Source organism: Oreochromis niloticus, linkage group LG18 (assembly GCF_001858045.2).
Source record: "Oreochromis niloticus isolate F11D_XX linkage group LG18, O_niloticus_UMD_NMBU, whole genome shotgun sequence".
NCBI classification, from domain to species: domain Eukaryota; kingdom Metazoa; phylum Chordata; class Actinopteri; order Cichliformes; family Cichlidae; genus Oreochromis; species Oreochromis niloticus.
Genome location: NC_031982.2, coordinates 36,456,552 through 36,473,544, shown reverse-complemented (window position 1 = coordinate 36,473,544; position 16,993 = coordinate 36,456,552). Strand labels below are relative to the sequence as shown.

The 16,993-nt window shown below is 41.1% G+C and overlaps 1 gene segment (V, D, J or C); it reads right to left on the bottom strand.

The window, feature by feature from the left end:
- Positions 1-2,800: 2,800 nt before the first annotated feature.
- Positions 2,801-3,533, bottom strand: LOC112842806 (T cell receptor alpha variable 18-like). The segment is given in 2 exon segments: positions 2,801-3,192; positions 3,346-3,533. Coding segments are annotated over 2 exon segments (429 nt in total).
- Positions 3,534-16,993: the final 13,460 nt, after the last annotated feature.

Genomic DNA, 16,993 nt, shown 5'->3' with positions numbered 1-16,993 from the left:
CACATGCTTTCAATTGTGTAATTTAAGTGATCTAGGTAGCTCTATTTTGGAAGGTTAGTAAACGCTAGAAATGTGTTTGGAGTTTGTACGTCCTTTGTCTCTGGGGGCCACCGCATATATTTATATATAAATATATAGAAATAAAAACCACTTTTTTTTTTTACATTAGTCATTCCTTTTGTGCATAATTTTATATTGTAGTTAATAATAAATTATTTAAAGCAACAAAACAACCTGAAGAGCCGGTTGGGAGCCGAAAGAGCCGGCTCTCTAAAAAGAGCCGGAAATCCCATCACTATGGTAGAGAAGTAAAAATAATAATAATAATGATAATAATAATAATAATACATTTTATTTGTGGGCACCTTTCAAAAACCCAAGGTCACCTTACAAAAGAACAAAATTAATAAAAGGAGCAATAGTCATAAAATACATAAAATAAGTTAAAATTGCAAACCAGAACTTGACAACAGATAAAATCAGCACTAAAGTGAATAAACCAGTTTGAACAGATGTGTTTTGAGCTGTGACTTAAATACAGGAAGAGAGTTCCAGAGCCGAGGAGCAGAGCGACTGAAGGCTCTGTTCCCCACAGTGATGAGACGTGCGGACGAAACAGTGGTGATATGAAGCAGGTCACACAAATAGGAAGGAGCAGATTTATGGATACACTTGTATGTGAGAAGATTTTAAAGTTTATCCTTCTATGGGCAACTAGTGAAGCTGCTGAAGAACTGGGGTAATATGAGCTCTTGATGGAGTACGAGTTATGACCCGAGCTGCAGAGTTTTGAAGAAGTTGGAGTTTATGAAGGGACCTTTAAGGGAGACAATATAAGAGGGAGTTGCAGTAATCAATACGGGATGTAATAAAACCATGGACAAGGATGGCAGCAGCATGGGGAGTAAGGAAGGGGCGGAGTCGGTTAATATTACGTAAGTGCAAGTATGCAGACCGGGTTATGTAATTAATGTGAGACTGGAATGAAAGAGTACTGTCGAGTATGACACCCAAACTCTTAACCTGAGGGGAGGGAAGGGTGGGAGAATTTTCAATGTTAATGGAAAAACTGTGGGATTTAGTTAAGATAGAGGCTGTGCCAACGAGTAAAACTTCAGTTTTATTATTGTTAAGTCTAAGAAAATTGGAGGAGAACCAAGATCTTATCTCCATAAGACAGTTTGAGAGGGAGGTAGGTGTGAGGGATGAATTGGGTTTAGAAGAAATGTAGAGCTGGGTTTCATCGGCATAACAGTGAAAATTTATATTATATTTTCAGAATATGTGACCAAAAGGGAGCATGTAAATAATGAATAAAAGAGGCCCTAAGAAGTGTTTCTTTCTCTGAGCCTGTCTGCTGCACAGAGCCGCCTGGAGGACCCCGACACAAAGCCCTGCCCCAGCTTTCAGCTCTGCACTCAATAGTTTCCTCATTTCATATTCTGATGTAATCACAGCGATTTTAGTAAAGCTTATTCACTTTCCACCCCAACTTCCAGCACAAAAGCAAAGTGAATGTTTTGTCCTAACTCTCTGTCGTTGCACCGTGTTACATAAAAGAAAGAGGAATCCACTTGTTTACCTGCTTCATACAAGCTTAAAACAAGACAAAAAAGAAGAACAAAGTTCAAATGTTCTGTTCTAAACCTGTTGTGTTCTAAAAATTAATTTGAGAACTGTAGGAAAAGACATCCCAACTATTTTTAGTTTTATTAATACTGGCAATAGTGAGAAGTGTTACTGTTAGGTTTGAATGTATTTGATATAGGCCATCCAATTAGGGTAAATATCATGTTTTTAGTTGTTATAATCTGATGAGGAATATTTTATTTTATTTTTTGTTATTTTATTTTTCAGTTTTCCCCCTTAACATGATCAGGCGGTTTGCTAGGCTCAGTGTCCCTAAGAGCTAGACCAGTCCAATCACGTGACAAAAACAGTTATCCAGAGGACCCCACCACCACCACCCCTTTCCTGCCTCTGTTGCCACCATGTGCCCCCTTTACATCTCTGTCTGCCCCCTCATATATGCCTGTCTAGAACCAGCTGAGCCTCTAACATCAACCCAAATTAACAAGTGCCACTATCAAGAGCTGCCAATACAAGTGAGACAGGCGAGGTCACATGCCACTGAACTCATACAGAGTTAAGTGCCAGGAGGATTGCCAGGATTTATACATCGGGGAAACCAAACAACCTCTAGCGAAGCGGATGGCACAACACAGAAGAGCAACCTCATCAGGCCAGGACTCTGCAGTCTATTTACACCTACAGGCCAGTGGACACTCTTTCAACGATGAGGATGTACACATCCTGGACAGGGAGGAACGCTGGTTTGAGCGCGGAGTCAAGGAGGCCATTTACGTGAAAAGGGAAAGACCATCTCTGAATCGAGGAGGGGGCCTAAGGGTACATCTGTCACCATCTTACAATGCTGTGATTGCAGCCATTCCCCAACTCTCTGTGAATGGGACTCATGGCCATTGATCAGTGTTCTTTGATCAGTGGGTTTTGGTCAGTGATTGTTGATCAATGGTCATGGGAATTTGCATAATTATGATTAAGGAACTGACCTCACAGCCCATTGTTCCTTCAGTGGGCTGGTTTCAGTCGTTATGCAAATGTACTGTTTATAAGGTTTGGGGAAACCTGCAGTCAGCTGAGACTGAAGAAGTCACCTGGATGAGTGACGAAACGTTTCTTCCACAAAACGCTACGTCCAGATGAACAGATTCAACTTTTGGAGATTTACTTTCCTGGATGATTGAGAATGCATCAAGACGTCATACAGAGTGTGTGGCTCCCTCTAGTGGATGTTGTGGAGTATTCTGTTGTCTTTGCTCCAAAGGTTTTTGTACAGAGTTTTGGTGTTTCCTGTCACTGTGGGCTGCAGAGCACAGTAGTACACAGCAGAGTCAGACAGCTGAAGCTTCTGGATCTTCAGAGGAACTGACTTTTGTGTTTTATCGACTTCGGCATCAAATCTGTCTTTTGGAAACTCCTGAGCGTTATCTGCTGTTCCAGAAGTGCCACGCTGTAAAACATACTTTGGAAAGTTGTTTACTTCTTGTTTGTACCAGAACAAGTATGCATAAGTAGATGTTTCAAATCTACATCCAAGTGTAACTGTGACTCCTTCAGCAGCAATGACATCTCCTTGTTCCTGGATCACTTTGTCTTCTCCTTTACACTCTGAGGAAGAACAGAACATGCAGAGGAAGAGATGGATCAATAAACATGATTGAAGTTATTGAAAAGTTCCACAGTGTAAAATGATTAAATCTCCTCTTTCTGTCCTTGTTGTGAATCGTGTGCAGAGGAAACATGTTGATGTTTGTATCTTACCAAAGAAAAGAGCAGCAAGAATAATCCACAGCCAATGTTCCATCTGTACAACAAGGTTTCAATCAACAGGAGAAACTAGCTGATGTTCAACATTCAGTCTGAGAATTGTTCTCTTCACAGCAGCACTTATTATTGACACAATGGTTGAACACAGTGCAGAAGGAGAGCACCGCCTACTGGATGATGTCGCCCTCAAGTGGGGCTCAGAAATGACAATATTTACCCCCTCAAAAAATAAAGATTGCGTCGGATCTGTGACCCAGTGTTTATGTGTTTTGGGGTTTTTCTACATTTCTTTGATTTAGTGTAATTTGTACTTTTCTGGCTTTCTGCTTATTTTATCGTGACAAAGTGGGTGAGAACACAATTTGTCCATATTCTTAGTTAATATTCTTGTTTTGATTTAGCCATATCTCATATGTAGTCTGCAATAGGCAAACATCTACTATCCCAGGTTTGTTTATGTTTTGCACTTTTACAGATTATGTAACATAACATCTTGGTTTAAATCAATTCCTAATTTTAACAGCTGTACTGTACTCTGCTTTGGTAACTATTGTCCTTGATGTACATATCACGGACTCGCGATATGTACAATTGGAACACCTGCGTACGTGATGATGTCACAGGTCCGGAGTTTTTACTGCCGTCCCCTCTTAATTTAACTTTGAGTAACATGTTATGAAGCTTACCTTTAATCACAGCCAAACCGGTTTACTCAGGAACAAATAAACAAATAAAACACTGAAATAAACCAAACATTAACATTTAGAAGTGATCTAAGTGACTTATATATCATTTTAACCTCAGTAGTGAAACCTCTAATAATAAAAATAGTGTACATGTACATACGTGTACATACCTTAATAAAAACAAGCAGGTGAGATGTTAGAACGCTTTTATTTCTATTTTAGTGGACACTCAATACTATAGACAGCTGCTGGGGTTTCTTTAACCTGAGTAGTGAGAAGTCCGCGAGCGGGGGGGGGTGAAAACGATGTGCCAGGAGTCCGCTGTTGAGTTTTGGACGAAATGCATTCTGGGATATTTAGCTGTCCCAAGTCTACACTGATGCATGCTCGATACCACCTCATCCCCCATCACACTGAACACTGGTGCTCCACAGGGGTGTGTACTGAGCCCTCTCCTGTACTCACTCTACACCTACGACTGCACGGCCACTAGAAACTCCAACATCATTGTGAAGTTTGCGGATGACACTACAGTGGTGGGTCTTATCACCAACGGTGATGAGACGGCCTACAGGGAGGAGGTCAGCGCCCTGACCCACTGGTGTCAAGACAACCATCTCACCCTCAACGTCGCAAAGACAAAAGAGTTGATAGTGGACTTCCGGAGGTGCAGAGGAGTACACACCCCCATCACCATCAACGGCGCCGCTGTGGAGAGAGTGAGCAGCTTCCGCTTCCTTGGTGTTCATCTGGCTGAGGATCTTACGTGGTCAGTACACATAAACAAAACAGTGAAGAAGGCGCAGCAGCGCCTCTTCTTCCTCAGGAGACTGAAAAGATTCGGCATGAGCCCCCGCATCCTCAGGACCTTCTATCACTGTGCCATTGAGAGCATCCTCACTGGATGCATCACCACCTGGTATGGCAACAGCACCGCCTACAACCGCAAAGCTCTCCAGAGAGTAGTGCGGTGCTCTGAACGGATAATTGGAGGTGAGCTTCCCTCCCTCCAGGACATCTACAGGAAGCGGTGCCTGAGGAAAGCGGGGAGGATCATCAAGGACTCCAGTCACCCCAGCCACAAACTGTTCAGACTACTTCCATCAGGAAGGAGGTTCTGCAGGATCCGGTCCCGTACCAGCAGACTGAGAGACAGCTTTTTCCACCAGGCCATCAGACTGCTGAACACGTCATAGACACCTCACCCTCACTACTGGAACTTCAACATTATGCACTCCATACTGTACATTAATGCCACTGTTTTGCACATACCAACCTCTGTATATTTTATATATCTTATTTTATTGTTTACTTTATTTCATTTGTAAAACATGTATATACACACACACACACGTAGAAAAACATATTTAGTACACACGTTCAGTAATGTATATACTAGACTTGTAGTCAAGACCGCCTAATCCGAGACCAAGACGAGACCAAGACCAGAGGGTATCAAGACCAAGACAAAGACCAAGACCAAGTTGAGACGAGACCAAGACCGAGACCGAGTCGAGACGAGACCAAGACCAAAACCGAGACAAAAAAAGTCTTTAAACTGCAGCCAGATGCTGCTTCGTTTACAGGTGTCGGGCATATTTATGTGTTTTTGCTTTCGCACAGCCCTCCTCACCGCTGTCTACTGTCTCACTCACTTGCTGAGAGGACAGACGCACGCTCCACTTGACTGTCGCGTCTCTCACCCTCTCTGTTTTTCACATAATGATATTATCCTATATCCTCGCATGTGATTGGCAACAATATGGTAAATGGTAAATGGCCTGCATTTGTATAGCGCTTTTCTAGTCCATAGGACCCCAAAGCGCTTTACACTACATTCAGTCATTCACCCATTCACATACTGGCGATGGCAAGCTACATTGTAGCCACAGCTGCCCTGGGGCGCACTGACAGAGGCGAGGCTGCCGAACACAGGCGCCACCGGGCCCTCTGACCACCACCAGTAGGCAAACATGGGGTTAGTATCTTGCCCAAGGATATTTGGCATGCAGCCAGGATGCAGCCTGGGATCGAACCACCGACCTTCTGATTAGTGGCTGACCTGCTCTGCCACCTGAGCTACAGCCACCCCTCCACCCCATATGGAGGGATTGGAGTATAACTGAGCCACTGTGCGAGAGCTGAGCAGCCAAAGGAAATTAAGTGAGGGTAGAAATGACTGAAAGATTATTAGGCTCTGTTTTGAGTTTTGTTCAAAAAAGAATGACTTCATATAGGAAAAAAAATAAATATCACATATGCAGGACACCTTAAACTAGTTTTTTAATTAAGCAGCAAGGCAGAACAAAGTCGGGGCTGTATCAAGACACGAGGACTAAACCCCAATTCAACCAGACCCAGAACTGATCCGGAATTAAAACAGGACTACAACAGTTCAAAATCAGGACTGCTTAGGACTTAACCAAGACGGAACCAGAATCAGAACTAGATGATAGTAGCACTGAAAATCATCATAGACCTGCACTACACTTATTTTTTTAATTCTACCAAAGTACACTATTTAGATTCAGAAAAGTTTATATAATTATTTAGCCTTGTTGTGCAAACAAGCCTGCAAAACTTAATAAATATAGAATTTGAAAAGTAACAAATGGTATCTAAAAAGAAACAGGTACTAGATACATGTTCTGATGAGTTTTGGCAAACAACCATTTGACTGACATGTGTGTCTCACCTGCTCTTGTTCCATCTCTGCTCCTCTCTCTCCCTCTCTGTTCCTCTCTCTCCCTCTCTGTTCCTCTCTCTCCCTCTCTGTTCCTCTCTCCCTCTCTGCTCCTCTCTCTCCCTCTCTGCTCCTCTCTCTCCCTCTTTGTGCTGACAATCAAGCCAAACACCAACATCATCAAATATACAGTTGAAACCAGATATTTACGCACTCTTCAGATAAAAACACAAACACTTTTTTAATTGTAACATCAAATCAGACTAAATGTTTATTTTTTTAGATTGATAAATATAAAAAACATATTTGTTAACTTTAAGAGTAAAGAGAGAAACTATCTGTATTTCTTAATTGCAAATGGCACCAAATTGTATTCAAAATTGAGCCACACTTATGGAGCTCCACAATTCTGTTCCTGGTGTTTTGGTTGACATCTCTTGATTTTCACATGTCACAGAAACAGGCTCTGTGTTTTGCCTTATATGCTTCCACAGCTGTGCCACCAATTTACTCACATGGACTCTATGAACCTATCAGAAGCTTCTTAAGCTCAGAATGGAATCGTCTGGAGTTTTTCTTATTAATTAACAATAAACTTAGTGTATATGTACTCCTAAATTTGATGAAAGGGATAAAAATAGACAGCTCTGTCTCTCTTTATTCTGTCATTAAACTAATTCAAAAGATTAGTTTATTTATCTAAAACAAAAGTTTACTCTAAATTAATGTTTAACAGTAAAAAATAGTTTTTATGTTTTCTCCCTAAAGTGTAAATATCTTGTTTCATCTGTGAATATACTGCTGTGTATTGAAATTCCTCTTGTTTTGCATAGATATACTGAACAACATACAAAGCATAATATATAAAATAACATCTACCTGAGTTTTTTCTTTGAAAGAAGCTTCTTATGTCCATTGTTGTATATCAGTAAATTACTGAAACCGATTTAGAGAGTTTGTTTAGCCGTGGAGGGTAACAACTGAAAATATGAAATGTAGGCTAAGACTCTCTAAAAAATCAGCATTGTTGTTCGGCTTTTTATTTATCCATTTGTTGATTCACTCGAAGAGCAAGTAACGCAACCAACTGATCAGTTTGATATCAATCTTTTGTGATACACCGTCATATTTACATTATTAGTTCAGTACGAATGATTTGCTTTGGTACCTGGTCAAACTTAAGCTCTCCTCTGTCTGCAGCAAACTCGCAGGCAGCCAGTGTTGCCAACTCCTCGGTAAGGAAAATCGCTATTGGCTGTCCTAAAAGTCGCTAGAAGTCGCTAAATGACGTCATCACCTAATTTGCATAATTGGTCATGCTAATATAATTGTAACCTATGTTGTTGGAGAGAGAAATAACATCGTGGAAGAGACATAAAGTGAGTAAAAAACGTCCTAAATGCATTTAGAGTTTATTTAGAACTACAAATTAAATTTCTTTTAGCAATTATTGGTTTTTTAATGTCACAATTCCAACCCTGCTCCTTTACCCGGGCTTGGACCGGCAAAAGTGATCTGAAATAGGCACTCTGGTGGAGTTACTTTGTGTGTGTGTGTTTATAAGTAGTTTTAAACCTTGTGATCCACAAAACAGCATAAGAGTAAAAGAGTAAAAGAAGAACTGACTGTGTTACAGCACCCGCTGCTTGTTGAGAGTAAAAGCGATACGCGCTTTCACGTCTTTTTTTAGCGACAGGGGGTCTGAAAACTCGCTAAATATAGCGACAAAGTCGCTAAGTTGGCAACACTGCAGGCAGCAGCTTCTCCCCCCTCGCTCACATGCGTGCTGTGCTCAGTCACCTAGTGCCTGAGCTCGGATCATACCAAAATTAGGGGGAATTTACGACGGTGCCCCATGCTTCTGAAAAAATGACCCGGGCTTAAGCCCAGTAAGCCACCCCCCCGCTCCGCTAATGGTTGACTCCAAATCTCCCGAACACTATGTCGATTTGAGAACGGAAGACCGAAACAGCGAGACCAAGACCGAGACAAGACAAAAGTCCGTCGAGACCAAGACGAGACCAAGACCACGTAAAAGTGGTCTCGAGACATCCAACTCTAGTATATACCTTTATATATTGTACACATATTTATTACTTTTTAGATTAGCCATTTTTATATTTTGCTTGTTTTACGTTATTGTATTTTTGCACAACTCTGTAGCTTGAGAAGCTCGCACACAAGAATTTCACTCACATGTACTGTACCAGTGTACCTGCACATGTGACGTGACAATAAAAGTGATTTGATTTGATTTGATTTGATAAAACGGGCGGATCGAGACCACATCCGGGACTTTTTCGCGTTCTCGGCTTGATGCGTACTTCGAATTGGAACAGTACTTGGTCTCCGACTGATGACGTATCACGAGTACACGAGAACGCAAGTACGCACAAGTACGCATATTGATAAACGCCCCAGGTGAAGAAGGGGGAGAATCGTTGTAATTTAATAAAGTTGATTTTAGACTGTGTTTATACAGATATGGATTTATTAGTGCAATATGTATGGAGTACACTGTAGAGTTTTATTGCTAGGAAGGAGTAGCAGTAGGGGAGACCGGGGATAGTTGTAACATTTTTGACATTTCTGTCTGTAAATTGGAGCTCTTTTAAGGTAGTGGATTCAAAATTTAATGCAAAGTATTTACATGTCTCTGCTATTAAATAGTGCAGCTATTTTCTCTGCAGCACAATTACCCATTGCATGGTATGGTCTCAAACAAAAAGAGTGAAATGTTACAATTAACCCCATAGTCTGGGTTAGTTGTAACATATCCTGGGGTGAAATGTAACACAATGAAATAAGGGTACTGACAAAACATTAACATGTAATCTTTTTTATTCAACACATGAATGCACATAGAGCCATTTATGTAGCTATGTGTGTGTGACAGAATGCAGAAATCTAGCTTTTGAACATATTCCAACCCCCCAAAAAAGACAAATTATGGAATTTTCTGCAACTGAATATTTCATTAATTTTGGTTGGTCTTCCTTGAGTTTGGCCTCATTGGCTCAGTGGGCATTATAACCTACAACTCTTGCACCAATTTTGAACATAACAATGAAGCTGAAAAAATGTAGTTGTGCACCAGCATCACAATTCCATTACTTTTTATTAGTGGTGCAACGGATCAAAAATCTCACGGTTCGGATCGAATTACGGTTTTAAAGTCACGGATCGGATCAATTTTCGGATCAGCAAAAATAGAAAAAAAGACAAAAATTCTACTTGCCGTTTACTTATTTAAGTATTTTTTGTCTATTAAAAAAACATTCAACTGAAGACTCATTCCACACACTTATATAAAAACTAATTAAGGTGCAATATGGACATTATGGGCCATGCTGGGCAGCCTCTGCATCCTCTGCACACGGCCATAAACAACCAGAGGAGTCTGTTCAGTGACAGGTTGCTTCTCCCAAAGTCAAGGACCAGCAGACTTAAAAAGTCCTTTGTCCCACACGCCATCAAACTGTTTAACTCCTCGCTGGAGGGGAAACGGGGACAGAGGAGGGGGGAACAAGTAGCTGTAGTGCCTTTTCACTGTGCAATAGTTTTTGTTAATATCCAACGGTGTAATAGACTCACAATACTTAAAATGTGCCGTTCCCTTGTATTCTTATTCCTATTTATTCTATTTATCCCTTTTGTATACTCTGTATTTATATATGTGTATATATGGTATATTTCTGCTCACATTCTGCAACTTCTGTTGGTGCTGTGCTACTGGAAACTGAATTACAGTTTGAACCCACCCGAGGGATAAATAAAGTTTCATCTAATCTAATGTAATCTATAGGACAGTGCAGGGCTTTGTATCTACCACTCCGCTGTGATATAACGAGCGGTCACGGTCACGTGGCTTTCCGTTGCCCTGGAGGAGCTCCACCCATTTGTAGTTTGAGCAACAGAAGATGCCTGGGACAGTTCAGCCGTAACTTTAAACTTCTCCTGCTCATACATGCTTGGAAGGATCTTGTCACTGAAGTGGACGCGCAACGAGATATCATAGCGGGGCTCAAGCACATTCATCATAGTTTAAACCTTGTTTTGCACAACAGACGACGGCCTCCCGTCTGCAGCTAAACACCCCATTAGCTTTTAGCTTTAGCCCGGTCGGACTGGGCAGCAAAGGGCTGCTTAAATGCCGCAAACTCCTCTGCTCCGCTACTTGGACCGCTGGCGCTGATCATAACTACCGCTTGACAGACTGACCACGCGCACCATACCCATACTTTTTTTTCTTTTTCGAATCTTCGGATCACGTGCGTACCGAACCGTGGAGTGGGATCGGTTTGGATTTCGGATAAACCGTGATCCGTTGCACCCCTACTTTTTATCATGGCTTACCTTGGTGTGGTTTGCAAAGTGCTTCAGAAAGATGAGGAAATCTGTTTCTTGCACCCATCCTGATTTATTTCCACTACCAATACTTCCTACTGGTCCATCTCTGACACAGTGGTCTGCATAATGTATGTGTGGGAACACAAACAGTGGAGGAATTGTGTTGCCAATGGCATTAACCGCATATACAAAGGTGACCAGTGAACATCTCTCTGCTGATGTCATAGACCCCAATATGTTTAATATAAGTTAAAGTAATAGTGTGGTAAGTTGTAACATCTGCATTATTGTTACAACTAACCCAGACTCCTATAGCCATGAACTAGCTAAGATTACAGCCAACGGCTAAAACATTAGCACTAAAGACCTACACAGAATATATCCCCATAGACATACAAATAACATAATTTAAGTTTGATGAGTTAAACTGCAAAGCAGATAATGCTATTAGAAATTGAAATAAAGTAGAAAAACTTACTTTTTGTCATAAAAATTAGTTTTTTTTGTGTTAAATTGTCTGTGTTTGACAAAATGTGCTGATTTTTCACATGTGATAGCAGAACTGAATTGGGCATGCACAGGATGAGTGACATCATTTGAAACTTAGCCCTGATTGGAGAAATTGGAAGTGTTACAACTGACCCACGTTACAACTATCCCCGGTCTCCCCTATAGGTTTGAGTAGTGATGGGTCCACCAACACTGACGCAACAGCGCATGTATCCAGCTCACAGAGCGAAACCTGTATCGGTGCGTGTGTCGCTTTAAGAAAAAGTTACGTGATCGATACAGCTGCTGTATCGATCACTGCCAACGCGCCAAACTGTGTTTAAAAGCATCCGCATCTGTCAACGGAATGAGTCACCACCTGTTTTTGTTTCAGTGTGATCTATCAGAACAGGAAAAACAGCAATGTGACCTGCAGTGTAAATTATTTATTTTATGCAGGTTAAATGTCGCATCTGTTCTGCGGAGCTTTCTTACACAAACAAAAGCACCTGCTCAGTGTTCAGAGCCAAACATGAAAATGAGACAAACACACCGAGAATGAACACAGGTCGGCCTATATAGACATTGAACAGCTTCATCATCTTTTTTTCATTAATATGTGTTTTATTATTTTTGAAATCAAGCATGTAGGAAGACTGTTCTGGTCCAGGCAGTCCTGAATTTTATTATAAAGGACTGCCAACCCCTTAGTATTGTGGAGAGTGAGGGGTTCAGGGAGCTGGCTCAGGTCCTTGATCCATCATATGTTTTGCCAACCAGAAAGGTTTGTATAGACAATGTTTCATCAGGTAGCTGATGTGTACTAATTTGGGGTAGATGACAAAAACCAAAACAGCCATGCATTTTTTTTAGTATTTCAGAAAACCTGTGGCAGGGGCTCGATGAAGAAGTTGGCAGACAAACCAACAATGCAACAGCGGACTCCATCATTGAGGTCCAGCGCTACTCGGAGGAGAGAAACATTCAAAGATCAGAGGATCCTTTAACGTACTGGGGGAATAGGAAGACATCTTATCAGAACCTTTCCCACCTGGCTTTACAGTTTTTGTGTACCCCAGCTTCATCTGTGTATGAACACTCATCCCCCAACCCAGGGATCACCACAACATAACCTAACAGACCTACACCTTAGTTCACAGATTCGCTTTGTCGAGGGTTTATTTCTGGGACTTCACACAACCCAGGATTCAAATCATGAATACATGATGGGCTTGGATTTACAACATTATGAATGAAATGCGCTCTATTTGGAAGCAGACGGCCCCCCTCCCCTGTCGACGGGTTGTGTGTGAGACTTTGAATCATCAAACTGTAAATTATAAATTTTAAATTTCCAAAAGTTGAATCTGTTCATCTGGACGTAGCGTTTTGTGGGAGAAACGTTTCTTCACTCATCCAGGTGACTTCTTCAGTCTCAGCTGACTGCAGGTTTCCCCAAATCTTATAAACAGTACAACAGAATCAACTTTTGAAGATTTACTTTCCTGGATGATTGAGAATGCATCAATAAATTTTAAATTGTTATTGATCCCTTTACCCCGAGTCCTAAAGTGTATATTTATTTTCTTACTCTTCTTATATTTATTGATTGTTTACTTGCACTGCTGTAACTGGAGCCTCGTCGTCTCGTCTCTCTGTATACTGGTCTGTATGTAGCGGAGATGACAATAAAGTTTACTTTGACTTCAGCAGCAAGCAGGCGCACTGAGGGCTCTCGCGCTCACTTTATAGAATTTCGAAAAAAAAAAAAACATCGGTGCAAATTATCATCACCATCATCATTAAGTCTGTATAATAATGTCTGGTGTTTGTTGTGTTGTTTTTATTTTGCGAGTTGGTTATTAGACGCTGCTCCAGCCAGCCAGAGAATCCCCCGCCGCCCCGCCCTCTCCTCCCTGTGCCGCAAGCAGCAGGCGCACCTCGCAAACGGAGGGCGCCCTTACTCCCAGCAAATGGGCGATAGAAAACCGATCGGTGCCTGTGACATCTCCAAAATGCGCTGGCATGACGTCGGGGCAGCATGAGTACGAGCAATTTTTTTGGACATTCCCGTGATGCCGCCCTGGGCAACCGCCCATGTCGCCATCAAAAACCGCTACTGCCGGTGTCCTGCAGGTTTTAGATGTGTCCTTGATCCAACACAACTGATTTAAAGGCTAAATTACCTGTTCAACATGTCCTGAAATTCCCCAGAGGCCTGGTAATGAACTAATCATGATTCATGTGTGTTGACCCAGGGTCAAAACCTGCAGGCCACCGGCCCTCGAGGCCTGGAGCTGCCCACCCCTGCCTTAAACAGTGCTAATCTCACATATTCACAAATGTTGATGGGAAAATTCTGTGATTATAATCACGGATGATATCATGTCTAAACCTGTTTCCACAAAAAAAGATGAAATTGTGATGTTTAATATGACATGAGCTCATTTCATGACTTAGTTTTCACTTTACATTTCAACACCATGTTTCAATGAAATTGAGACAACAACAATGTAGGAGCCGTATGAGTTGTTCCTCTTTTGATTAAGTGGGTTGGTTTAAATGGACTCACTGTATTGGTGCACGGGTGTGGGCGTGTCTCATGGGTGTGTTAGGTGATAAATGTGGTTGCACTCACCTGTTCACCGCACCTGATGTTGATGAGCAGAAAGGTAGGGTGAGCATGAGGCAAAACCTTCTATTGACCGCAGCTTGAATTATTTTGATGTATTTTGACTGTAACTTGATGGTTTATGTATATTTATGCACTAATTGATGCCATAGGCCAATGTTGTAATTTGGCATAGTAATTAGTGCAGTTCTTTGCGAGTTGCAGGTATTTGTTTGTGCAGTCTGTGCATTTGTTTAATAGTTAATCCCATGTGCTGATTTGTATATTGGACAGTTGTATGCGGAATAAAAGGAGCAAATGATACAGAAGTGCGTTTATTATTGAACGTCATCTGTGTCCTCATGTTTAGCCTGCCATGGCCGTTGGTTGGAGGAGCCCCAATAAACAATAACAACAATAGACTGGAAATGTTGTGCAATTCAAAAACAGGAAGAATTTGAGAAGAAGAAATCGAACATGTGATGCTAATGAGGTGAATTATTACTGTAAAAAGAGCGTCCGAGAGAGGCTGAGAGTTTCTGAGGTAAAGAGTGAGAGGGCACTCTGTGAAAGACTGAGTCTCAAAATTATTAAAATTAAACAATCCAGTTTCTCAACATTAAAAAGAATTTGTGGATTTCATCATCTACAGTTCATCATATTCATCATGTGTAATTTTGTTTCTGACGAATACTGAAATAAAATCCCAAATAAAAACTGTAGAAGGACTTTTTCACTGCGGAATGAAGATTTAAATGTCATGTTCTGCCGGTGGAACTTCCTTATGCACAAATAGATGTATACCAGTATTACTGGGATTTAAGGAAACACTGCTGTTGAAAATGTCCAGCACAGGGAGTATTACAAGCAATTTAATTCAATTATTGTCACTGCCTGCAGGATCAGCAGGTCGCTGATCAGTCGTTTCTGCTTCTCTCTCTCTCGCCCTCTCTCGCTCTCAGGGGAGGACCTCATTGCTCACGGTTTTCCCCTGTGCTTCCCGAAGTGGCGAATGTCGAAGAGAGAATGGATTTGAGTGTGGATTGGATACACCTTTTTGGACGTTGTAAATAAATTCTCTTGTGTGCATCTAACCCCGGAGTCCTGCGTGAGAGTCCACCACGTCAACCGTAACAATTACATCAAACAAAAGAAAAACATCCACAGTTGCTGCCAAAGATCGAGTTAAAAAACTGAGGACAGACAGAAATTGCAGCGCAGCTCTATAAAATTACTACTCACCCTAACTAAGTGATCACACTCCAATACCACTGCACTTTAAGCTCCACTTCTCCACACTGTGTCCACACTGGCTGTCACCAATAGCGCCTGAAGACGATGGAAGGACTGGGGTCAAAATCATTAGCACAACGTCTAAAAACACCAAGAGAACAAAGCAAGATAATTATTAAAATTATAAAACAGTTGAAACGCTAGTGGATAATAAAATTGTGCTTTATTAGAAATTTAAGGAGATAAGCACACAGAGCAGAGGTTTAACAGTGTGTGTCTCCCTCTAGTGGATGTTGTGGAGTATTCTGTTGTCTTTGCTCCAAAGGTTTTTGTACAGAGTTTTGGTGTTTCCTGTCACTGTGGGCCTCACAGCACAGTAGTACACAGCAGAGTCTGTCACTGCAGCAGAGGAGATCTGAAGCGTCATCAGTGTTTTATCTGCACTTACATAAACAGACAGTCCAGAGATTTCTTCTTTCATTACTTTTCCTGATGATAAATGATATATCAGTAACTCTGGTGGTTTTCCGGGATATTGTCGATACCAGTAGAAATAATCGTCACTTCTTGCTTCTCTGGATAATCTGTAGGACAGAGTGAGAGTGTTTCCTTCTAAAGTGGACTCTTCATCCTTGACTGCAGTGAGCTGATCACAGCTGACACCTAAAGGAAGAGATAAATGTTGTTAAAGACGATGTTAAACTGTGAGCGCCTGTTCCAGTGATTTCTAGCAAACAGATCCTTTAAAGACATTTCTTCTTCCTGCTTTAACCGACCTGTTAGTGTGATCAGAAACAAAGGAAACATGAGCCAGTAATGCAGTGACAGCATCTTCCACACACTATCTGTTCTGTATGCTTTAGATATTGAATGTATCTGACAGTGGGAGTCCTTTTCTGCTCTGTGACAGTGTTGCTCCTCCTTCAGCCTTTTCCTCCTCTCATATCTCTGCATGTTACAAACACCAAAACCACACCTGAAAACACAGAATTTGGAGGAAACAGTTCTTCTGGTGTCTTTCTTGCTTTTAGTTTTCACATCTTTATTCAAAAGGAATATTAAAGTCTACATTTAAACAGAAATGTGACAGAAACTGAAACAAATATTTTTCAAAGGAAAACGCCACAGAAACGTGTTTATTTTGAAGTGAATTTGATTTATTGTCAGGTCAGCATTAAATGCTTAAACAAATTAAAGGTTTCCTCTGTATCTGTACCAACCTTAGTTAGCACTGCAACACAACTGTTGTGTCAATTAACCCAGTATATATGGCTTTCATCAAACCACAACCCCAAATTATTTTACCCTTTCCAAAATTTGATCTTGGTTTCATTCCCAACTCTTTTCCTTCTAAAAAAAACATTTCAGTTTTATCAACGTAGAATTTAAACCCCCATTGATACGACCACTGCTCCACCTCTGTAATTGCTCTCTGTACCTTCTTTACCATTAATTCCACATTTCTTCTTCTTTCTCTTGCTCACATTGCAAAAATCTGCAAAAAGTGCGAACCCCATCCCACCCTCTATGTTCTTAAACACATCATTTATCAGCAATGAAAACAATAATGGGCTAACTATGCTAACTGTT